Source organism: Brienomyrus brachyistius, chromosome 11, assembly GCF_023856365.1.
Source record: "Brienomyrus brachyistius isolate T26 chromosome 11, BBRACH_0.4, whole genome shotgun sequence".
Lineage (NCBI taxonomy): Eukaryota > Metazoa > Chordata > Actinopteri > Osteoglossiformes > Mormyridae > Brienomyrus > Brienomyrus brachyistius.
Genome location: NC_064543.1, coordinates 2,707,830 through 2,733,988, shown reverse-complemented (window position 1 = coordinate 2,733,988; position 26,159 = coordinate 2,707,830). Strand labels below are relative to the sequence as shown.

Genomic DNA, 26,159 nt, shown 5'->3' with positions numbered 1-26,159 from the left:
AGCAGTGTGTTGGACAGGGATAGCTGGAAAACAAGCAAGGAAGAGTGGGGCCCGAGGACCGACTTTGAGAACCACTGCTTTTATCCAAAATTATGTACAGTTGAGAGGAGCAGGGTCAGTCACCCCCTGGAGACATTGAGGTTAAGGGTACAATCATTCTGTAGACCACGGGACTAGAACCAGCGACCTTCTGATCACAGATGCAGTGTTCCAATCTGCAGAATCACTCACCACCCCAGTAAATGAAACTGTAAATATATATTGCGTTTTATATTTAGACTCTTGTAGTAGCATGACTTGTGTTACTGATGTGTGTTTTGAGTTTAGGTGAATTAATATCTCTGATTTGTCTATAGAATGTGAAATTCCCTGCGAAGAACTGACCTCCCCCATCATTATCCTGGTTAAGTGGTTTGAAGATGAATTGATATATTTAGACTCTTTATTAATGAGACGCACACAGAGCTTAGTGAGGAAATGAAGGACAACCTCCGTCATTGAGAACTATTGGAGTCAGGAGTAAATACCAGTTTATTGTAGGGTTAAACAGTGATTAAGGCACAACCACCTTCTCTGCTCATCATTCTCAGGATCCCTCATGGACACTGAGGCTGTTATCATTGTCTCTGTGGAAAAAAACTACTTTAGGTTGAGAGCAGGGGTTATCTAAAATAGACAAGGTAACCTAGGACATCTAACTATGTCAAGCATGAATGGAATTTCTCCTGACCCTTAGCTTGATAGTGTGTGTGTGTGTTTGTACATGTTCCCCCTGCTGTTTGAGACTCCCTTCCTTTCTCCTCCCAGTCCCTCAACTACATGCCAGTTCAGCTGGCTGGTATTTTTACATTTCCTGCCTGGAGGGAGGGAGCATGGGAAGTACCATTTGGTGCCTTGTGTCTCGGGCACCAGCTTCCTGTTAACCTGTTGAGGATTGAATGACTTCAGAACAACAAGTGATCCCGGCACTGGGAGGGAAGAAGCTGTGCTGAGGGTATGTGGAGTTCTGCGCTATACGCTTTCAGGCACATCAGCGGTAAGAAAAAGCTCGATGCATCCGAAGTGTTTAGTCAGACGCGGAAAGGGAGCACTTTGGGTGTCTGAGATGTATAATAACAGCATCATCCTACTGATAAACTGAACAAGCGTTGCTATTTAAACATGGTATATAGACCCTACCAAAGTAAGTAACTTATTGTAGTGTGTTATGATTACAAACAAGCTATTCTACATGGAAAAGAGGGCCAAATCCTACATTACTCAGAAATGAAAAGATCACAGTGCAACAAATAAAGTACAAAAAACCCCCAGAAATATAGGTGTAGGTGGATAAGGAGTGCAACAAAATCTACTACAACTAAATCTCTAGTTGAAATCCCAGAAGGGGATTGGCTCTCGTATTGCTAAGTCATCTCCCCAAATCGCTCATGTAAATATCCCGCTTTATTTTGCCTCACAGCTGGTCATAAATATCTCACATTTACACCAAAGACAGAGACCTCATAATCAAGACATCAGACAGTTTTATGACAATGATAACCAGGACTCTAGTGACACTTTGTGAGAAATCAGAATTTACATTTCTCAATCCCACAAGGCAATAAGCCGTAGCCTCACCTAAAACTGTTACTGATCTTTTTTAGGTAAAAATTATATGAAGTTCAATTTAGTTTTTTAAAAAAAACATTGCAAGCCATTAAACATTTGAGATGTAAATCAAACAATGACATTGGTCTTCATCACATTTACCCCTGATTCCTTTTGCTTTGTACTCAGTTTTTTTTTTAAAGGTATTAATCTGACAGCTGTTCCTGACTCTGTTAATGTGCATGACTGAAGGCCGCAGCATGCCACTCTTCCAGACCTGGAAGTTCATGGGGGCTGCTTTCCACACTAATGTCAAATGATTTACCAATCTTGAAAGGTACTTGGAGCCAGTCCAGATTCCCACATACTTTGTGTGCGCTGTATGATCTAAGACAGAGTGATGTTTTAGTGCCATGTCTTCTTTACTGTAACCGAAAAACGGTTTCCATTAAGAGTAATCTTACATTTTCACTTAAATACCAATGACTTGCTGCAACGTGAATCCCCTTCAGCTGGCAATTATCGAAACCTAAGGGCAATGAAATTACATTAACTGTTACGCCTTTCGATCAGACAGAACGGTCCTTCATAGTTCAAATCTGTACAAATGTATTCCTGGCCTTAAATACAAATCTCTCGTACATATTAACTGCAAACTACCTTTGATTTAGGACTAAAAATATGGTTTTAATTATCTTCTTGTAATGGAAATTTGCTGCCAGTTCAATTGTTACTGCAATTCTTATGTCATAAACCTCTACCAGGAATGGAAAGCATTTTGATTAGGTGCATAAATTTCCCTATATATAAATATATGTTTAACTTTTATTATGATTTCTAATACTTTGTCAAAATTATGTTCAGAGAAAAGACGACAGGCTACAAGTTTGTTTCTCTAACCTAAATATTAATATTCAACTGCTTACTGTATCCCAGTCAGGGTTGCAGGTCTACCTAAATACATACCTTTGATTGGAAAGGTCAAACTTTATTGACATTTCTTTTGTTTTCACTTGTCTATAATCATTTTATTTCTTCAAATAGTTCAATTTAATATTTCAAACAACTTCACAACATACAAAATGAATTATATTAATCCAGAACATATGTCAATGAATAAATTTTATATTTTTTTATCTTTTTTTTTTCTCAACGTGGGGATAAAAAAATAAAACAGCGAAGCTTTGACAACAGCACCTTGACATAGTATGTAATTTGAACATTACCTTTGAGAAATTTTAGAGCAGTAAACAGATATAGTACTGAGGAAAGGAAAGACCATTTACCGTTGGAAATGTAAACGGAATGTTTTGGTTAGAATTGTGTCCCCTTTTCCCCGGAAATGGACAGTTTTTTTAATTCACAACTGAAGCAGCATGCAGAGTATTTACTATTATTATTTTTGACTGTTCCTCACTTTTCCATTTTCCTTTTTTTCCCCCAAATTCTTGGCAACGTAAACAAACTACAATGTCTTGAGGAATGTAATATAGTAATTTAAATTGTGCGCAGATGACTGATTAGAATTTTTTTTAATCATTTACAAGGTCATGAAAATGATCAATAAATAGACTTTAATATCACTTTTACTGTATAAACTTCATCTTTTTTTACATGCAGTCCATAAAATTTTCTTTTGATGGAATAATTTACCCTGTTATGTATATATACAAATAGATATTTGTTCTTTTCTTTTTCAACTCAATAAAATCTATACATTTCGTTCACTATCTCCCCCTCTTAATGGTCAATGTGCATACACAGGAAGTGTCTATCCGTATGAATCGCCAGCCGATTTTTTTTTTGCTATCCATGGTGAGCGCGCGCACGAACGACTGGGTTGTCCGGCATTGCGAGTTGTAGTGCCGCTTGTCTATCCCCCGGCAGCCGTCCTTTGTGTATCCCATGGGGTTGCATTTGGTCTCGTAAAAGTATTGCTTCAGCTGACCGTTGGGCACCGGGACTTTTTCCAAGACTGTGACCGTCTGCCCGGACATGTCTATGGCTGTCTTTTTATCCACGGCGGTCACCCACTGACTGATACTGTCACACACGCTTAGCTCCCCGCGCCGCGCTGGGTCAGAGTGCCGCCGAACCCTCATGGACATGTTGGCAGCGTCTAGGTAGTCTTTATATTCCTCCAAGAGAAAGAGAAGCGGTGGTTCCAAAGGCACTTGGTTGCTGATCATCACCCGCGACGAGTACAAGTCGCTGTCTTTGGCTTCTGCCGCCGCATCGCCCCGCCTCTCGCTGCCGGGCCCCCCTGCAACCAACTGGGCCTCCCCATCCACCTCCAGCAGCTCCTCGATCACCTGTTCGAGCGTGTCTGTGAGCGACTCCGCCCCCCTGCGTCCACCCGTGGCTGCTCTCTCCAGAGCGCCGGGGCTCTGTGTCGCTGTGGTCCCCAAGTAGCCGTCCGCCCGGTGCCCCCGCATGCCCGCGGTGTCTCTCATGGGGGCGGCTTTCATGCAGCTGAAGTATGAAATAACCATAGTAAGAAACAGGATGTTCATCACTCTTCTCACCTGGTGGAACTGGAGGGGAAGAGAGAGGAGGAGACAAACAGAGGTATTTTAATGCCAGATTGCGGCTGCCCTTTCACGCAGTTTTATGCTGGAAACTACCGGCGCAAATTCCTTGCTTGGAGGAAAACAATCCTGTTCTTTCCCACAGCCTTCTCAAATGAAAACAGAGTCTTTACATTGCTTGCGAGTCAAATCTCTGATGGTTAAAAAGAAAAAAAAAAAAAAAAGAAAACTCCAATTCATTTTTTTAATACAGCAATGCAACCTGGGAGCCTTTGGGATGTCATTACTCATGCACAACGTCTGTCAGCTCCCCACAAGAAGCTAAATGCGGCAGCACCTGCGGCATCATTAGAGGATGTGTGTGGTGGCTCCCCCGGGAAGACCCTGTTTCTCTTGTCCTCCAGTAGCTCAAAGTAGGCCATTGACCTGCTGAGTCCCATCCAGCTGAGTTCCACCAGCCTGATTTCAATTTGCCACCCTTGCCCTCGAATTCACCAGTCCCAATCGCTCCACTTTAGGCCAGATGACAGGCATTTGAGACGTTCAAGCCATTATGTGCCAATTTGCAAAGGTAACATCTGGTTGAGTGTTTGAATACACTGCCCCCTCCCCAACAACGCAGTTCCAAATCAATCACTACAGATTCAGAAATTTACAAAAAATAGCGATAACGATTCATTGGTGAACTTTACTCTGCTGGAATCACTTCACACAACACCATTCATTATGTAAAGTGATATTTACCATAATATTTTTCATAATTAATCATTATAGTTATTTTTAGGCTTTGAGGACACCTTCATTCCATGGGTCTTTAAATACTAGAAAAGAAAAGAAAAGGTTTCACACACAACAAACAAATGTCTGAGACTCCAGAAGAGCATGTAGCCCAGCAGATGTTCTGAAGCTGATACATATTTACCAATACTGGTGCTCTAGTTAATTTCAGTACAAGTATCCACTGCCAGTCCTGTAATGTTGCCCTCAAGGTTCAGCTCAATGTTGATTGACATGTTGTTCCATATCTTGGCTGCATAACATTCTTCTGTCACCATATTTCACACATCCCATGCCCCCCCCCCACCCATTTAATTCATATTGACTCAGCTGAAATCGTCAGGAAACACTGGTCCATATCCATGCATTCATTTAATGAAGGACCTCAATTTCCATCTTTCAAATGGCACAGAACTGCCACATCAGGAATTTACCAAAAAGGTCGGAAATGCCATGCACGCTCCTGTTGTTCTACTGCTATCAATTAAAGCATTCAGTTTCATTCAATATTAATTTTATGAAACAACATACTTTGTTCTCCTCAAAACACTTCTCTATCTGACCATATTTACTTCATTTTTCACAAATGTCGTGATATGTCTTTTTTTTATTCCGCGCAATTGAACATATATATTTTCAAGGCACATACATTTTTAGGTAACGCTATAAATATATATTTTTAAATAGCCATTGTACAATTATTAAATGAAAATTTAATAAATTTTAATCACAATATTTTACCCCTTTATTACAAAAGATTAGATGAATTAAGAGTGTGTTTGTTACCATGACAGAGATTTAATAACTGGAATTTCAATTTATCAGCAAAATAAGCATTTAACTGCGTGATAGGCTGTAGAAAGCCAGCTGTCTGTACACGCTAAGCTTCCTGTCGTTATATAATTTCAGTTTCTGGCAATAAAAACATTCCTTCTCTACCATTTAATACCGTTACAGTATTCGTTTCCTTATTAGATGCACACGCACTCATATTCAATATTCAGGATACAGAAGACATTCAAGAGCCGAGCTAAGAAAAAACTTGCTACTCTTTACATGTTTTGTTTCCACACAGATGCTGACAAGAAGGCAAAGTAGGCTGTAGCACAGAATAAGATCAATCTGATTGAGAGCATTCGTTCCATTTAACTGTACAATGACAAAGAAAGGCCCCCTTACCTTGCAAAGCCCTATAAGTTCATATACGGCAGTGTATTTGCAGACATCTCAGGAAACTTGCGCCGCGCTGCCTCTCGCTTTCAGGGAAGGCATTTAAAAATAGCCAGGATTGTGGGGCTCTGACAGATTTTTACACGCTGTCCTCCACGTGGCTTCGCCCGGATGCAGAAAACGTTCGTAGTGACTCTGCGACTCCAAAGGCCGGGAGCGAACGTCAGGGAATGGCGAGGGAAGTGAGCCGCTATTTAAATGCATTAGTTTCATTCTTAATTGGTGTCTAGGGCGGTAGTTATGACTTGACGATGCTGCAAAGACTACCATGGAGATGCAGAACCTATAAATAGGTGAGCTGGGAGTCCCATAGTCTCAGTTCAGAATATTACATCCTTCCCATTAATGAGCCGCTGAACAGTTCAGCTCTGTTCAATGACATGCCTTTTCAGAAAGACGAATTTAATTTGCTCCTTTTACTGAATGCAGTCACACCGCAATATGAAAGACATAAATGTATAAACAGCTGACTCATGATGCGTGTAGACAGGATTTTTCAAAAGCAGTCGGTAGAAAGGTATCGGTGTAAACACTGTAGCTTTATTGCCGTGTGTCGTAATGAATGGGTTTCACACTCAGGATCTGTTTACTATGGACAAGGTTAAACGTCAGTTTTTTTGGCTTCTACATAATTTCATTGATATAGAAAATATCCTTTGATTTTGATTTACATTCAATTGATAAGCAAGCAATTACAAAATGATAGAAAGTGCACTCTTATAAAATCATTAGCGTATTCCTGCGTTTAGAATGTGCTAAAATGAATAGATGATATTGAGCTGACTTTAATATGTCCTTAATTAATTTATTTACTAAAGAAAGTGTCTGACCCAAATTCATTGGCTCACACATCAATCTTAGTCCATGTGGGTCGTCTGCCAAACATTCACGTACCCATGTTGGACCTATTCTGGTGACCGCAGAGCTTAGGGCTGCCTCGTGTAGGAGAGCCCTTTGGGAAACATGTTTGTCTTAAAACTCGGGGACAAACGGTTCCGTTCGGCAGCAGCGGTGACAGAGGCAGGATCTGTCTTTGGTCAGAGGCAGGCAGGTCCTGAGTGCTAGAGTCTGTTTCTGCTCCCATTACAGAGCTGCCCCTGCCATGCAGGCCCACTTCTGTCTTTCCCGAGGGGTGACGAGATACAGCTCACGGGGGTGGGGGGAGGGGGGGGGTTACCACCGGATGTGTCAGCTGGCATCAGCCTCCCCTGTTCCCCCTTGTAGCAAAGGCACCGGGGGAAGCACCATGTACACTATTGCTCACGCTGTCCATTTCCCGCTGGGCCAGCAAGACATCACATTTCCAAAATGGAAAAGAAAACAACTCGTTATCGTCTTTTTAAACTTGCCCATTTCCTGTTCTCAGTAAGATAGAGGATGCACAATTTGACAAAGTGTCTATGCAAAATGCAGGCATGAAACTCCATTGACGGCAAACACATCCCGTTATGGTTATGGGACTCTGCTCTCTGTCTAATTCACACTAAAGAAAACAAAAAAAAAAAAAAAAACAGGTAACTGGAGGCCCCTACAGGAAGATGTATAAAAGCTCACCAACATTTTTTTTTAAATGACACCATGAAAATTGTATATTGTATTACTCATTCACAGAACTAAGCAAGTGCGGTTCTCTGCTATTATTTCACAAGCCAACCACGATGGGAGTCACATGGGGGCTGCTTGGTGCCGCAGGATTTCGGGAAAACCTTTCAAGTCCGGCTGCTTCTGCCTGTCTTTTCAGTCAAAAACAATTATCTGCAGCGATATCACGTTTCAGAGAAGCCTCCCCTTAATTTGTCAACATGAGAACCTGACCCTCTCCAGCTCCACCAGCCCTGCCTCTCTCCCATTCAGCTCATCCCGTGAGCTTGTAAAACGAAGCATATTCTGCTTTGTAGTAGAAAACTGCTAATTAGCAGCACCAGAGACATTATATTACTGCCAGCAACAAAAGATTTTTGTGTCTGAACAGCGGCTTCTTGAAATAAATCACCTCAGATGGTAAAATGAAAGGTAGAGAGATTGTTCTGCGCTCAGAATGTCTTACGATTGGAATGGCTGTACTATGATATAATCTTAGAATTATACAAATCAGAGAAGTCACCCAGCAGCGACAGTCGTATGTCTGCAAAATGGTGGGGCAGGAGGTACCTTTATAGGCAGGTAAACAATTACCATCATTTGCCTGCAAGGTGTTACATTTGTTGTCATACAGTGTTAAACTGCAGCTAAATTAAACAATGAAAAATTACCCTGTTTTAAATATCCACATTTTGTCGGCACTTTCCAGTTGCAACATAACTGTATTATTCCCACTATAAATAACACAAAAATCAGAACAATACACATGCATGTGTGTACACACAAGGCACTGCAACTGAACACCTCCAGGGTCTGAGCTTGAATGGTATTCTTGCTCGGAGTGTGAGGCTTGTATGTTCTTTCCTGTGTGTCCTCCCACAGTCCAAAGACATGCAGTTAAACAGGCATCTCTAAATAAGCCAAAGGCTTTGTGCCCTGTGATGGACTGGCATCCCATCCATGGTGTACCCCTGCCTTTTGCACTGTGCGGTATAGGCTCCTTCATCAGTGGCTCAAAAATGCATCGATGTATATATACACAATAGTCTGTGATATATAATGCACATGGTTGCATTTGCAATGCAAAGCAGTGAAATTTCCGTAATACATACATAATTACATGATCCAGTCTTTTTCTGAGAAGCTGTCAGTTTACAGATGGCTTAACCCCAGAGCTTCCCTTCAGCAAGTTTCGCCTACAATTTAACCAGCATGTCAACAATACAATGTAATTTACTACAATATCAAAATAGCATCATTGATAGTATTTCCTGCACTGGTGCAGTTAAATGTTTTTCTTATTCCAGCACTGCATCTGTCGTGCTTTTGCACAGCTGAAAGACAGTGCATTGCAAACACAGCACCACATGCATAAATGCCTTATTCTGATGCAGGGACGATATCTATCTCCCTTGTCTAAGTCAGCCCAAGTGCTGAATTTGCTTTGAAAATAACAGTGAGGCTGCATGTCAATGGGATGTACGTATGGACGGATGTCTTCAGGGAACGGAGCAGTTAAGAAATCGCTGACTCAAATGTCCACCAAAGAACTACAGTTTTACCAGATAAGGTAAGTAGTCAACTGACTTTTTGTTTTGTTTTGTGCATAACCAGCTGTGTTAGGGCATGTTAGCCACCATAGAATTAACAGTGTGGCAGTCAAACGAATCATACAGCAATTCTGCAGTGCTGAAGACCCTCCCCCTCTTTCGTTCGATCACATAATGCCTGCAGGTCTTCATTCAATACGCTCTTGGGTGACATTTCCTTTCTTTTTTCTTCAAAGCTTTACAGGCAATATCATCACTCAGGACTTCTCAAACTTTTTGATCAAAGGTTCAAAGTCAAAGATCCGGAACAATTTTCAATAACAAAACAACATTTCAGAAACTTTAATGAATTAACAACAACTTTCGATATAGACATCAATATACAAGAAAAATTAGAACTTTTTTTAAATAACAAAAATAGGATAATTTTGACTCTGTCATGGCAGGGTGGGGGGCTTATTATGATGGGTTATGATGGGTTAAAACTTGGTAGTTCTATGTTGTATTGTCATACTTCAAAGCACATTATCTTTTTACTTTAACCCTATTGATTCAGAAGGTGATTTTCTGGCTGGCTTTGGATTAACTTGCAGTTCAGTCTACGGCTGGACATAGTGCCTACGCTGCTCATCTACCCATTGCTTTAGTGACATGGCAGATTACGGTGAACAGGGTGCCACTTCCAGGAGTGCAGAGAGCTTATTTTACTGCAGCTAGATTGTCTGGAGCACGCTGTTCACATACTAGGCAAAACCTCCCTTCACTGCTTTTATCCACTGCTTCAGAATGACAGGAGGTCCTCCGGAACAGACTTAAATTTACATGAAAATGGAAATGGTGAAAGACGCCAATTTCATTGTGTCCCAGGCAACAAATACAGCATTGCATTCTAAAACATACATTAAATAATAAACTGCTACTTTCATTTCACATTCTAGTCCAAATTCCAGAAAACTGTGCGAACATATTAACCGCACAGCACTTCCCACATATTAGGCCAACAAGCTATATAAAATGCATTGCATAAGAGTATGAGTAGAATGAATGACTTGAATGAAAGCAGGGGTGTCAAACTCCAGTCCTGGGGGGCTGCATATTTTGGGTTTCCCCTCATTTAACACACCTGATCCAACTCCTTGCCCCTCCTTAAGTTAATTACTACACAGCTCATAAGCTGAATCATTTGTGGGGGAACAAGGAAGGAACTAAGCTACACAGGGTTCCGGCCCCCCAGGACTGGAATTTGACACCCCTGACTTAAAGATTTCAGAATGTCCAATCAATTACTAATCTGTCCTTCGTCTGACATTATTGAGAGCTACTTAATATATACTAACCGTGGTGAGAATTATTGTAAAAATCGCTGGAATCATGACAAAAATATAGATGATATTTTGGAACTTTTCAAAACTTAATCATATACACTTTATAAACACTTGTAAACAACAGGAGTGAGCTGTAGTGTGTGTTTTTTTTTTTTAAATAGGTGGCTATAGTCCATGTTTAGGGGCGGCATAGTGGTGCAGTGGTTAGCACTGCTGCCTCACACCTCTGGGTCCCAGGTTCGAGTTTCCGCCTGGGTCACATGTGTGTGGAGTTTGCATGTTTTCCCCATGTCGTCGTGGGGTTTCCTCCGGGTACTCCGGTTTCCCCCTACAGTCCAAAGACATGCTGAGGCTAATTGGACTTGCTAAATTACACATAGGTGTGCATGTGTGAGTGAATGGTGTGTGAGTGTGCCCTGCGATGGGCTGGCCCCCCATCCTGGGTTGTTCCCTGCCTCGTGCCCATTGCTTCCGGGATAGGCTCCGGACCCCCCGCGACCCAGTAGGATAAGCGGTTTGGAAAATGGATGGATGGATGGATAGTCCGTGTTTAGACATTGTCTATATGTGATACATTATATCATTTTTAAATTTAGAAAATCCTCTCATCCTCTCAAAATCTTCCTGAAAAATAATTCATTGGCTGGATGGATGGATGGATGATATATCTCATACTGAAATACAGGGCCAGCAATCAGTTATGGGATCAAATACTGTAGGTAACTGGACAGTTGAAAATTAAGTTCCAGTGGGGTATAAATCTGTGAAAACTGCCCAACTTTATAGATATGATGAAAATTTATCTTTACTGTTGCAATTGCATTAAACATTTCAGAGTTATGACGAGAATCGTGATACAGCAATATATTTACATTTACTTTAACTTAGCAGATGCTCCTGTCCAAGCGACGTGAAAGTGACGCAAATAGCACATAACAAACAACATGCAGTTAAGGAGTCCACTAGGTATAAGTCTAGCTATGCCGAGTTCCCAATGAATGTCGTTACAAGTACACTGATTTTTACACTATTGTAACAATAGCACAATCCGGCAAGTGCATATCGCGATATCTACATATGAATTCGGAGTCTGCAACCCACAACGTAACAGTGAGTACGACTTCATAATATAATGTCCAAGTACTGGGGCGATGAATGAAGCCAAATTAAAAACTGGGCTTAGTGACTAGATCTTGTACTAAAGAATAATTGATCTTTTTTAACCGGTTAGCTAACTTGGTAAATACAATAAAATAAAATTAAGTAATATAAAATAAAATAAACTTTATATACAATCGGACTGATAAAAATATTGTACTCATTTCATGCGGTAAAAATCCGGGTCAGCTATGCTATGGAATAAACAGAACATATGACATTACTGATGAGGAATCGCTTCCAAAAAGGTTCTACTTTGGGTTCTAAGCAAAAGGATTGGATTTGTGAAATCCGACGTGGATCAATTTACTGTAATTTGCAAAGTTTGCAAAGATATCGCTTGTACAACAGGTGGCAACACGACAAATTTTATTTATCTATTATTATTATTGGTTAGTGTTTGTTGCCAACCGAGTTCAGAAGTGCACAGTTATTAACCTAAGTGATAGTTGTTCATTTGCACTCAAAAGTTTTTTTTTACTATATAAAACAAAATTAAAATAACTTTTGTTATAAATTATTTTAAATATATATCTTATGTTTATTGTTATAATGCTACAAGTAGTATTTCTTGGATAGGACATAATTGCTGTTTAAATGGTTAATTAACACTGCTACATACATTACAATTCGGTTGGTTTGTAAACATACAAACTATGCGTAATGTATAACGTGGATCGTGAGTCCAATGAAAAATACCATGATATGACATTCTGGCCATATCGGCCACCAATAACAAGGTATCGCTATCAGCTAATCTGTGTGAAAGTATCCTTGATAAAGGGGAAAAAAGATTAACAGAATATCACATATATATGGCCTACAGCCCAATTTGAGTAAAAAAGGAAGTTCAAGCCCAATGAAGTTCAATGTCGGTGCAGTTCCAACCTTACAGGACTTTGCGACATCACATGGATGCATGGTTAATTAACCACACCGCAAGAGGGAGAGTCAAAAATAATGCAAAGAACAATCGAGTGTGAAATAGTATCAGATTAAAGCATTTACAGAAAATAATGCAAGCAGTACAGTGACAAAATCAGGTTTGATAAAAATGGACAATTATATGCTATCCAAACCCGTACACAGATTGGATATACTGATATGCTGTCATGGAAACAAACCTGCATCTTTACGTTGGAACTGTCTGTTTCCAAGACAACAACGTATCCAATAGACACAGGCACAGGTCAGGTTTTGGCAGTATTTTTAACACGATGAATGATCGAACAGAAGCTTTCAATCCCTCAAACCAAGAGAGACGTATAATAATAATAATAATAATAATAATAATAATAATAATAATAATAATAATAATAATAATAATAATAATAATAATAATAATAATAATAATAATAATAATAATAAAGCAGGGGCGGCATGGTGGTGCAGTGGTTAGCACTGTTGCCTCACACCTCTGAGTCCCGGGTTCGAATCTCCGCCTGGGTCACATGTGTGTGGAGTTTGCATGTTCTCCCCATGTCATTGTGGGGTTTCCTCCGGGTACTCCGGTTTCCCCCCACAGTCCAAAAACATGCTGAGGTTAATTGGACTTGCTAAATTGCCCATAGGTGTGCGTGTGTGAGTGAATGGCGTGTGAGTGTGCCCTGCGATGGGCTGGCCCCCCATCCTGGGTTGTTCCCTGCCTCGTGCCCATTGCTTCCGGGATAGGCTCCGGACTCCCCCTCGACCCAGTAGGATAAGCGGTTTGGAAAATGGATGGATAATAAAGCAACTTTAACTGATGCAGGATGTAGAATTTCTAATAATGATAGAGCTCTTGTAGACTTCTGACTACTAATAGCACGATTCACACTTTGTTGGGAGTTATCGGACAACTGAAAGTACCTTTGACGTTTGCTCAGACACATTACAAAGACAGATGCTCCGTACAGTGGTCTTGAGGACTGGTACCCAAGATTCCATACACCTCTACCCTGCTCAACCAAGCAACAACGTATAGATGCAATCAATCGTGAATACCCACCATCAGCAGGTTCTTCTCATTTTAGACATACAAATAGGGTAGCAGCTAAAAATGAATAATTTAAAACTACTGACTGCTTTAGAAGAGTAGATTAAACTATATACCACACCATCCAAAAGATGAGGTTCAGGAATTAGTTATAAAATTACTGGGTATGCAGATAGTATTTTGGACCAGTAGACCTACATGTGAACAGAACTGCCAGTTGATGTCCTAAATATTCAGCAGAATAATCGTGTGCAGCTTTAGAAATAAGTCATTTTCAAAAAGGAACCATTATTAATCGTTATTAAATGAAACGAATAAAGTAGCACAGTTAAGGATCTTTAAGAACGAAAATGGTCCATAATGTGGAAGTGAATCATATACCAGCCTATTTTCTGAGTCAAATTACGGTGCAACAAATGTGTCTGACCTTTAGAGCGTCCCAAGCGGCTCAACAAAGAGCCTATGTTATGCTGACACCCCAGAGGAGTAAAAGGGTAGAAATGTTTTGTCAAAGCTTAATTAGGTATCAATTTCAACGACTAGCTAGATAGGTGGCGAGCGAAATTTATAAAGAAAACTTAAAATGCGCGTCAACTGCACCCATTTAGTTTACACACACCCTGCGCAGGGCACGTACTTCAGATGAAGATACGGGAAAGAAAGAGAAAGCGCTGCAATCATATTTACGCTAGATGGCGGTATTTGTCCAGGTAAAGTTTTTCAAATACCAATACAGCGACGATTCATGGAGCTGCAATGATAGAGCAGGATCACGACATTTAAAAATGAGAAGTACGTGACCACCGTATCTCCAGTTTTACTCTACAGCAAACCCCGTAAAGCAATGTTGTAGACATGTGCATAACATAGCAAAGGTCAAAGCCACATGAAATGTGTAATTTGTCTGTAAACAACATGCTATGGACATTTAAATAACAAACAGGTGTTATTGCTATCAAATTTCAACATTGTTGGCGTAATCTACTTTTAGAAGGATACTGAATCATTTCTATTCCAAGTGAAAGCTTTGATGGTACTACTTCATAAACTACAGCTGTACCATATTTTTACAAGCAATTATATGAAACATATATAAAGTATCTTATTTTCATCGGTTTTACCTGGTAACAATAAAGAAACAGCAAAACTTTGTCCTTGTGTCAACGTTCAAAGTATGTCATTATATCCTTATATAACTTTGCAGTACCGCTATAACGGTCATTTTACACCGTAAGATCGTCCTTGTCAGTTTCCGCGAAAGCATTTATACCATGGTTAGAAACCTAAGCATGTCTCAGGTTTCTAATAAAGTCTTAATGAGGGTATCCAGCTTTTATTTGCCGCCTTTTTGTACATATTGAAGTTTCATCTAAATTATCACGTATGTTTTCACGTTTTGACGCAATGAGGTGAAATATATTTTGCTACAATATAGTAAGCACTACCGTACCGATCGCGTTTTATAATGGGACAACAGGAGAAGGTAATTTAAATATGTATATTATGTCAACTACACGCAAGAATAAGTCATTAATAAGAGCCTGACACCATTAATAAACTACAAAAGAAGTTATACTAACGTAACCACTGAGAAAAAAAAAGTTGGTTAACAAATTTGGTGCCTCAATTAAGAAATCCTGTATAAACTGTAAAAGATATTCCCAAATGAAACAAAAGCAACGCTTACATTCGATGGTTATTTTGGTTTCTGAGACAGAAATTCCACCAAGATTATAACACCGTTTCTTATTATCGACCTGCAAGAGGGCTGCGCTTCGGTCGGACGTACCGCTCCATGTTCATCAACTTGCTTACTTTCATTGACTTTCCCCTCATTAAGTTTTGAGGGGGAAAAAAGAGTGAAATCGACAGAACAAAGTCACACAGACTTACCTTCTACTGTCTGGTCGTAAGGAAGAACATCAACAGGACAATTTCATTTGTAACGTTTTGGTAATTCCCTACGTTATATACGGATAGTTATATTTTCCTCTCCTTGAAGAGATCTTTTCAGCTTTGGAGAAAAAAAGACGAAATTATTGATGGAGGAAATTGCAGTCTTGAGGTATGGGATTCCCATGACTGAGTGGATCCATCTGAATTCGGTCAGAATAAAAGTGTCGCACGCCAGCAGCCGAGGTATTGCGCGATGAGGGACTTCTGTAGCTTTGAATGAAAGGTTCATGCCTTGCAACTACAGTAACTAAGTACATCATGACGTTGTAGCATGTGACTCCGATACTGGCTCATTGCCTCCCAGCGCGTAAGTATTCCCAGTGAGGGAAAGCCTAAAGCTCTCAACTGGCTGCTTGGGCGGGCTTAGCAAACAATAAAGATAATAATTTAAGCTGTGTAAAGAGTGGGAATTTAGCGCCCACGCAAGTTTGCGCAGCAGCAGCATTTGTGCGCCATTGCTTACGGAGGTTTCCGGTGCCGGACCAGCTCACGATCCTTCAGCCGCGCCGAAGCTCCTGCGCCGAGGGATGTCCTCTGGCTCCATAAAGTATTACCTTAGCTGCAACTCTCTGGATAAATCGAAAGGACTGCAAACCGTTTTCCGACGCATTTTAACGTTTAAGTCAGCCATCGTATTATATTTAAAGGGACAATAGAAAAATATGCATGAATGAATCGCCAACATATAAATATATAATTACAGTAAAATACTCATGTATATTTATCTCATTTAAGGCATTCGTCAATCCATCCATTCATCTATATTCTAACTGCTTAAGCTCTTCAGAGTCACCTGGAGCTCAGGGCACAGGACTGCAGTACAATACAGATAAGGTACCTGTCCCTAGACTAATCTATGATTATCATCAAATTGTATCAGTCAGCAATAATGGCAATTTGGAAAGAGAGAGGCTTGCATGGATGTGGTTTAGAAGTTAGAGACCTACCTGCATCATGTTGTGATGGTGTATGTGGCTGTCCAGTCTAATTAAATTGCCGCATTCCCTTGCTTGAAAACCTGGTATGTAATATTTCAAATTTAAAATGGACCACCACTGAAGTCAATGGTATTTCTTGCTAATAAGCCAGCAATTATTAGCATATCAAGCACCCTTGGCCTCTACTAACCCTATTTTACAGCGGTCTAAAAGTTAATTCAGTGGCCAGGTCCTCTTCAGCCACCTGCAAATTTAACAATACTTCTTATTAAGAATTTCACATAAATTTGGAGAAAATATTATTCAATCGTGTGACAACTTTCTAGTACAAAAATGTAAGAAGTCAATATAGTCTCTATGCATTGGACCTGACCAGAAAAAGGAGGTGGAGAAATGGATGGAATAGTTTCAAGATTAATGACAAATAAAGTACACAAGTATGATCACTATGTGAAAATTACTTTAAAGATATAAACTAGTTGTATTTGAGATTTAGTCAATGTCTTTTAAGTGTTTATTTAAATGAAACTTTAAACAAAGCAGTTAGAGAACTAAATAAATGTAAAATTATTATGCACTTAATCACACTGTGAGAATAGTTTAAAAACTCTCAAGAATTCATTCCATATAGGGGCACCAGTAGACGATAACCATGTTGAATTTCAAAGGGTCGTTCTCAGCTCTCAGACAAACGATACACAGATGATATATCTTCTACTGTGTTACATTAGCCTAAACTCTCAGTAGATTCACTTCAAAACCGAGCAGCCATTTTTGGAGTGTCAAGCTTGACGTTACCTTTCATTCAGGTCCCGTGGGTTGTCTTCAAACTCCATTTTAATTCTGTAAAGAACAGCTCAATGACTGGAGTCATCTAGTTAAAAAAAAAGCTGCCCTCAGCTACTCATTTGAATGTTCAACAGCTGTCTCGGGCACTTTTGAGAATATGAAGTCGTATAATCTAAAGCACCTGAGAAGCAGGTGGGAAAACATTCTTAACAGACCCACTGTCAGACTTGAGATTGTTACTAATTGTGTTTAACAAACATTATTTGGCAGTCTGTCTATTGCAGCATCTCTTCAGCATTCATCATTTTGTTGCATCTCCATTTGTATCTAATCTGCTGTAAGTGTCTACCTGCATTTGGACAAGTCCCTGGTAAAGACCCATCACGCAAATATCTCGTTGATTTATCATGGGAGCAGCATTGCATTACAGGCCAGCAATCAGACATTAGATATTGAATGGCTTTTCACAGACTCCATGATTGCGAGGAATCCCATGTAGGTATCAGTCTATAAATATTCTTAAGCGAAACATAAGAGTCTGTCAGGAGGGTTGATTTGGTAGGGCGACGCATTCTCAGAAATTCCCAATGCCAGTGCTACCTCCCAGTGCTACCTCCCAGTGCCCCGCAGTGGCAAATGTGTGAATGAAAACAGGGAAAGAGACATCATCTGCATCTCTAAACAGCTACGTGTCCTGGTTCCTGGACCCGTTCTTATTCAAAAATATGTTCACGTGGTGCTGGTCTCTGTTTTCCTGTGGCCAGTTTAATGAAGTCAGTGGTCTGACTGGGCTGATCTCAGCCTGACCTGAGAGGGGTGGACTAAGCCATTGGACGTGGAGATGCACGTTCTCCCTTCATAAAGGGGATCGCTCCCAATGATAAAGGTTTAATGAGTCTCGTTAAAAGACATATGGGTTTAAATGCAGACAGGAACTAACAAAGAATTTAAAAATCATATTTAAATATTGATCATGCAGGTCTTAGAATGATTGCATTTGTGGGATAACTGGGATTACAGTCTTGCTGTACTAGTTTTAACTTTAAACATTAGAGTTTGAAGTACATATATATTTATATTATTATATTTAAGGCCGACTATTAAAATGACATTTATGACACAATTTGACTAATTTAGAGTAATAATCATTGATTGTGTGCTTTTTATATATAACATTCTAATTATAATAAGCATTGCTTGGCAATTCACAAAAAGGAGAAACCTTTCCTTTGATCCACCTGGAGTTTAGGAAAATGTGTCACTATTTTCGTCTTTGCCTTGTTCTTTTAAAAAATGTTCTGCATCATTTGAGCTCGCTTTCCCTATTCTAGGGTTTTATGATACATTATTCATAAGTACGCAAATGAAGTCCTTCAGGAGGGCCTTTAAAGAGCAGCTTCTCTGGAATGCAGTCTACCCACCTCTGCTGCATCACTTCCTGTGTGTCTGCGGAAGACTCCAGAAGAATTCAACTGAAGAATGTTCTTGAAACCATATAATTGACATAGGCAACAGCAAAGCAACAGCAGAGTCTGTGTTCCTGTCAGATGAAATATTCCTACTTGTCATATGAAATATTCATTCATTATACGGATTTAAATATTTTGGATATACAAAAATCCAAGATACATTTGCTTGTATATGATTAACAGAACCTGAAAATTGGGTAACTATAAGGAGTTGATGCCCAGCCAGATAACTAATTTGAGAGAACTAACCAAAATCCAAAATTGCGAAAATATTGTATACATACAGTATATACAGGAAATTTGTTAGGGCATCTTAGAATTGTCAAAATCCATGGCAAAAATATTACATATGTCATTCATTTGCAGCAAACATAACCCTAGTAACAGAATCCTAGAACATATTTTTAAAGAATGCACAAAGGTAGATTCTATGCTCGATAAGGATAACAATCACTTGCCCTGAGCTTCGTAGCATATTGACTCATTTGCGAACATTCATCCATCCATCCATCCATTTTCCAAACCGCTTATCCTACTGGGTCGCGGGGGGTCCGGAGCCTATCCCGGAAGCAATGGGCACGAGGCAGGGAACAACCCTGGATGGGGGGCCAGCCCATCGCCGGGCACACTCACACACCATTCACTCTCACATGCACACCTATGGGGAATTTAGCAAGTCCAATTAGCCTTAGCATGTGTTTGGACTGTGGGGGGAAACCGGAGTACCCGGAGGAAACCCCACGACGACATGGGGAGAACATGCAAACTCCACACACATGTGACCCAGGCGGAGACTCGAACCCGGGTCCCAGAGGTGCGAGGCAGCAGTGCTAACCACTGCACCACCATGCCGCCCTCATTTGTGAACAATCTTCATGAATTCCATGTGTTTCAATCTGTGTACCTGTGTTAATTCTTAATTCTAGTTTAAATAGCAAGTATCTGAACAGGGAGATTATCAACCATTGTAAATTATTTAAAACTGTATATTACTGACCAACCTTACAAAATGGCACATTTTTTTGAGTAAACATTAACCAATCACATTAACTCTTATATAAAAGTCTTTAGGAGTTTCAAACCAACCAAACCAATTTGCCTGCATTCTGTGCACTATTACAAGACCAGTGTTTTCAGATGGTGTCTCGATACTGCCAACTTTTTCATCTCTGGAGGTCTTCTCAGAGCAGATAAATGCTGAACCATCACCCCTCGCACAGCTGGACGTTCTTATTCTGCAATGCCCTAGCTGTGAACAGCGCCGAGGTTCCCAGGTGTACAGCACTTTGGCTCATTGCCTGTGTCACGCTATGGCTCTGAAGTGGGACAGGACCTGCCAAATGTGTGTGTGCGTGTGTGTAGGACAAGGCAGCTGTTCATAGGTGACATATCCATACCATGCAAAACAGCCCAATGTCCACTGAGCATGCTCAGTTAGGTTACCCGATTAGTGGACACTGTAGTTCCACATAAGCATGTCCCCCTCCCCTTCCTGCTTCCTGAGCTTCTAATGCTTTCGGCTTACAAGAAATCAGGAATCAAGCTCAAAACCAACTGGGTGCTTTTTTTTTTTTTTTTAAATCCTTTTCCCTAAAGAATGAATGAACGTGGCTCTGTTGTGACTTCAGAAATCCACAGAAAACTACACAAGTACTGTAGCACATGAAGCGGAACCCAAAAGGAGGTATTACACTATGCAAAGACCACGGCAACAGCGTGTGAATTAAAAGTTTCATTGTTTCAAATGAATGAATGTATCGCCCTTCTGCCTTTTCTCTCCTGGTCAGCAGGGAGAGCTCTATGTGCTTGTATTGCACGTTCGATGTGGCTCCAAATGAAATGAGTGACTCATACTTCAGCAGCTATAAAACATAAAGCAACTTTGCAGGTACAAACCGACACTGATCAGAGACCACATCTCTTCATATGTGACTTCTACCATGTAATGGTATTGAAAACTATGGCAATGAGCACCACACTACACACATGTAATGCATATGAGTGTCTGTGTGCATGTGTGTATATTCACTATAGTCACAGGGCTTTGTAAATCCAAGTATCAATGCCCAATCCTAACCTGTCATACGCACAGTTTCAGTGAATCAGAGATGTCAAATTAGATACTAAATCTATCATGTTATTCGGTCAATTATCCCCCGACCCCCCCCCCCCCCCCACACCCTCCCCCCCCACACTCATTCTAATACAGCCCAGCCCTAGACTGGGTCGTGACACTCAAAGAAGATAAAGTTACTTTTGACGTACTCAGTAACTTTTGGATATTAGATCCTTCTTGTAGTTAAACTCATTTTGTGGGACGCCCCAAATTTCGGCTTAAATGATTAAAATGAATTACTCCAATTGCTGGATGACCGAATGCAAATTCTGTAATGTGAACACTGCTCACTGCCCATCAATCAAAATATAATTATTCTCATCTTTAGAACATCCTTCTAAAAATATAGAATGCCAAAATTTTCCCAAGCTGGTTGACAAGACGATAACCGAACAAAAGAAAGATTAAAAAAGGATAAGGAAACAGGAACTGTTCCGGAAAACATTCAATTCATTTAAACATTGCTGTTCTAATAGCACAATTGACAACAGTTCATAGTATTGACACATTCAACTGCATTCACCACTTGATTGTTCTCTTCTAGGAATACAGTACAAATACACGCATGTATACAAAAGTCTACGTTCGATATACTTTCAAATAAACAAAAAAAACATACAATTGACCCATGGCAAACATGCAAGGCCGGGAATACATACCTAAAAGTCAAAAGGAATCACATGAGTCCAGATAAGTACCCTCGTTACTAAACACAAACGCAGAACCTGTTCTCTGCAAACTCTTTGTTCACAGAACCCTTGGGAAGGGAGTGGATTGGTTACTCTCCTTGTTTTTATATGCTACGCAAGATGCTTAAATACGTGAGAACAACTAAACATGCCGGGCAAACATCTGTAGCCTGCAAAAGCCATGCCCAGACCAGTAGGGTCAAAAGGTGTGGATTATTACAGGCAAGTAAACCACGGACTCACATAAACATACACAGAATAAGTCCAAAATACCTCGAGTAAGTTATAACCTCAACAAAACAGGTAGGTCTTAAAATATGACTCATAAAGCAATGACAAGGAGACAACGTGTAAATGCATACTGAAAACATGCATTTGAAAACAGTTTCATATAAATAAAGCAAAATGTATTTACTCAAATTTTACCACATTATTTATGAGGAAAGTAAAACTAAACCGTCTGTAAAATAGAACGAGAAAAGTAAAACCAGCCTTATGTCTTCACCTTTTCACTTTTCGGAGGTATTCTTGCATAAAATAACACTGGTCAGATCTCGTTTCGATCTCAGCATTCAAAAGGATGGAAAATTATACGCTATATCTTTTCATGTATATTTTTTCAGCGATCATGTTTCAACGGATCAATTCAGTATTTATGTATTTTACACGTTGCTTCCGTCACAGACACTGCTGATAACCATATGAAATCGAGCTACCTTTAGTCAAAATTCCCATGCGCGTTTCAGGGAATCAATGAATTACTTGAATCACGCTGCTCACCAGGTGAATTAAGCAATGCGGCCACAATATATATATACGTCGGTATGTCAGCAGCTCCTTCAAAAGTTTATGAAGGAAAGCTGGACACCAGTTTGTGGTCGCCATTCCCGTCTATTTCGTGAAACGCCGTAATGAAACACTACGGTAATTGCAAAATGTAAGGTATAACGCGACTATAATAGATCAGGTCATTTGGAACGAAACCTACCATATTCAGATTTGTTATTGACGCCCCACCCCAACTCTGCAGCGCTCAGAGTGGGAAAAGGGGGGGTGGTGAGGGAGATTCTCAGTAAGATAACACAACCCCATTTATGGACTGATCCGATGACGTACATTGCAGAAAGTTCTATAAAAAAACCTTCATACATACAAAGGGTGTCGTGCCACCCCCCCCCCCCCCCCCCCACACACACACACACACACACACTCGCCCCCCCACAACACGCCCACACCCACGCCATAGCCCACGTCTCACTGACTCTTCTATGACAAAATGATAGCATATCCCGGCAAAAAAAAAGAAAAAAAGGATTTATAAACACAATTTGGTCAATTTGTCCGCTAGCTAATCATTACCATCAGGCTATATATGCGCTTATTTTTATTAGTATACTATTGTTATCATCCGCTTAGTATTTTCAAACTTTATTTCAAATTGTTCACACTTTCAAAAATTACACTTAACAAAACGAAATATTCATGCATGCTGTTTGGATATGTAAGTCTGCGTGACGAATCCTTCATTAAAACAGCGCAGCGCCCGTAGGCGTAAATATCTCGGGGTTTTTCTTTTGGCTTTATGCTTCTAATTCAATCAGCTGTTTTTCACCAAAAATCGCATTCCGGGATAAAGCTGCATATAAAGAACTGGGGGGGGGGGGGGGGTGGGATCCGTATGATCAAACTGTTACCTTGTAAATTTCAAAGACCGATTTCTATCTGCATTGTCAGAAAAACGCCGACACAGCTTTAGTCAAAATGCCATAATTTGGTTTTGTTTGTGTGGCTTTTATGTCTGTGCAGATTCAAAACCCAGAATTCGTATCACATAGGCTACAACATCTAACCCATAGTTAACACGTCCACTATCTGACCACGCCCATTATTACATTTATTGCAAAGGTCTGTATATGGAAGTAACACTATTATATTCCACGTTATTATATATATGTAATATCCCGTATCAGAAATTGCTATTCGGAAAATGTGCGTTTTTAGAAGCTTCCGTGAGCTTCGCTGAGGGACAAAGGAGCGGAGCGGGTGACACCGGCGCAGTATGAATGAAAACCGGAGTCGCCCGTAGTAAAACAGGAGAGAGACATCAACGGCATGACAGAAAGTGGGGAGATGATACAAGCGCGGTCATAAATGGTTACGCGTGGCGAACGACGCATCGCTGCAAGCGCATGAAATATTTCGACCCCGAGAGTAAGCAGATTGATAGGTATCTATATCAATATATGCATCGATATCGTTTTAGTGTATGTTAGCAAGATAACTAGGTAACTAACTATCTCCCTGCCTACTTTAGATAGATAGATAGATAGATAGATAGATAGATAGATAGATAGATAGATAGATAGATAGATATGGATTCTTGTTGCATTACGTTTGATCTATGTATTCTATTCTGAAGTATGTAATAGGACAGTTCCATGTGTGGATTACGTGTATATATTATTAAAGACTTGCAGAATGTTATGCTATACCATATCGTAAGCATATCTATTGCGCACTGGAGTTTAATTAAAAAATACAGCGCATCTCCCAAAAAGTATGACTGGGATTTTTTTTTACTTTTGCTAATCGTTTATATTTGATTTAATTTTTTGAGAGATTTTAATATACTTATTTAAATTAACCTGTATTAACAATCCAACTTTACAAACAATTGTCACTTGTGCACGGAACACATATTGATTGTGTGTGCAAATAAAATCCACATATTTATATGAAGTTTGTGCATTGACGAATATAGTGAAAATACCATTACCTGACTACTAACGGCTATCATCCCAGTGTCATGCTCAGATACCCCTTTACATTTACATTATACCATTTTATCTACCCAGAATTAAAACTATAATATGACAATAAAATACACAAAGCGCTGGAAGAACGAAAACTTAACGTGTAAAATCACGGAAATATATTGAAATTTATTCGTTTCTTACCTTTTTTGAGAGCTGACAACCACTATCAGTGGTTAGATCTCCAAGACCAACACTTGCATTTCCCAAAGTTAACGCTGAACTGGAGCTTGCAAAGAACGCACAACGTACAGTGCCTCTAAGATTTCAACTTTCACATGCTCTACGTGACGACAAAACTCCAAGCGCAAAGCAACCAAGCTTCGGTTCTATATATATATAAATATATTTCCTTTTGACATCACAGTGCTTCTAGAGCAAACGCTTACCAATATAAAACCATTCCCTATCTTTGGCAAAGAACTGCAATGCTTGTTAGTTGACGTCCATTTGGCGTTTTTGTCCGCTGTGTTCAAGGACCCAGATGTCTCTGTCCAGCGTGCTGAAAGCATAGCATAGCTAGGGTTACGGGGGCAAAAATCTATACTTTCATTAAGTGCCACTTGGTATTGCTTTACTCTTTTGCCTCCACACGCCTTGTCACGTGAATTTTTCCTGTCCATGCCCGTCCTGTTAATATTTGTGCAGAAGTCGGACGGGTACGTTCATAATAAAGACTTTCTTGAAATTTAAGACCTTTCAACAGATGAAGACCTTAAATATGTTCCGCTCCTACGGTGCGCTTTGAGTGCGTTTTGACAGAGAACGACATGTCTACACATAGTGCATTACGCTGACATAGTTAAATAAAATATTATTATTAATAATAATAAAAATAATAATGATGAACTTTTGAAACACTCCTTAATCCACAAAGAAAACGCACTCCATTCACGTTCTTTGCACAAAAAAAAAACATAAAATATCAAAATTTTAAGAAGCTTCGATGTGTCTATTGAATTAGCTCCGGAGCTTTAACCCTGGGTACCACAAGAACGCGCTTTATAAAGTTTAACATGCCATTGTGAATCGCATTTGTTTTAGTCAAACAGCGTGTATAAATACTGAGCTTAAAAAGACGGACAAACACACAATACAAACATACAGTATCATTCCCGATAAGCATATTTTATGGTAATTGTTCCTTTTAATCTTCATGATATGGCTGCTTACCATTTTCCTCTGTTGTCCTGGAGATAGAAGTGTCTTAAAATCCACTCACTCTAACAGATGCTGGTAGGTAATGTGTCTTGTTTGAAGTCATCATAGAAGAAGTTCTGCTGTGCTCAGTAGATCGCCCACCACTTCGGTGACTTATGAATCTAATAACCCTTTGCAATATCTGCGTGCTTAAACACTCTAGCATCTTGGCGTTTCCACTGACAGGACAAACATGAATAAGCTGTGATTAATTCGAAAACATACAGATTCACGCAATCTATACCTGCAGTATTTCTCTGCCCAAGTAGAGGTTTCACATATACGTAATAGACGGCTGGAGTCAAGCTGAAGAAAAAGACTAGGTAACTGGCCTATTTTTTCATTATTTGTTTGACATTTGCAAAATTTCCGGTCAAAATTTCCAGGAAAATATGGCGCTGCTGTGTTTATTTTTTGCTTTATTATCCGTTAGTACAAAAAAAGTTAAGTGTCACTAATAAGTGAAGAGTTTCAATCG

General features: G+C 39.8%; 2 protein-coding genes across 6 annotated transcripts in view; both read right to left on the bottom strand.

Moving 5' to 3' along the window:
* The window catches only part of LOC125751447 (coiled-coil domain-containing protein 34-like), a 112,891-nt gene that overhangs the window by 65,701 nt on the left and 21,031 nt on the right, over nucleotides 1-26,159 (bottom strand). The window lies entirely within an intron of this gene.
* On the bottom strand, nucleotides 1,484-25,786 carry bdnf (brain-derived neurotrophic factor). Of its 5 annotated transcripts, none has more exons than XM_049030270.1 (2): nucleotides 25,655-25,786; nucleotides 1,484-4,121 (listed from the first exon to the last, which is right to left on the bottom strand). In XM_049030270.1, the coding sequence occupies exons 1-2, from the start codon at nucleotides 25,655-25,657 to the stop codon at nucleotides 3,315-3,317; spliced, it is 810 nt and encodes a 269-aa protein (XP_048886227.1). In that variant the 5' UTR covers nucleotides 25,658-25,786; the 3' UTR covers nucleotides 1,484-3,314. The 5 variants fall into 5 exon arrangements, with proteins under 5 accessions (XP_048886227.1, XP_048886230.1, XP_048886229.1 ...); XM_049030273.1 differs by lacking the exon at nucleotides 25,655-25,786 and adding an exon at nucleotides 24,626-24,687; XM_049030272.1 differs by lacking the exon at nucleotides 25,655-25,786 and adding an exon at nucleotides 15,605-15,943.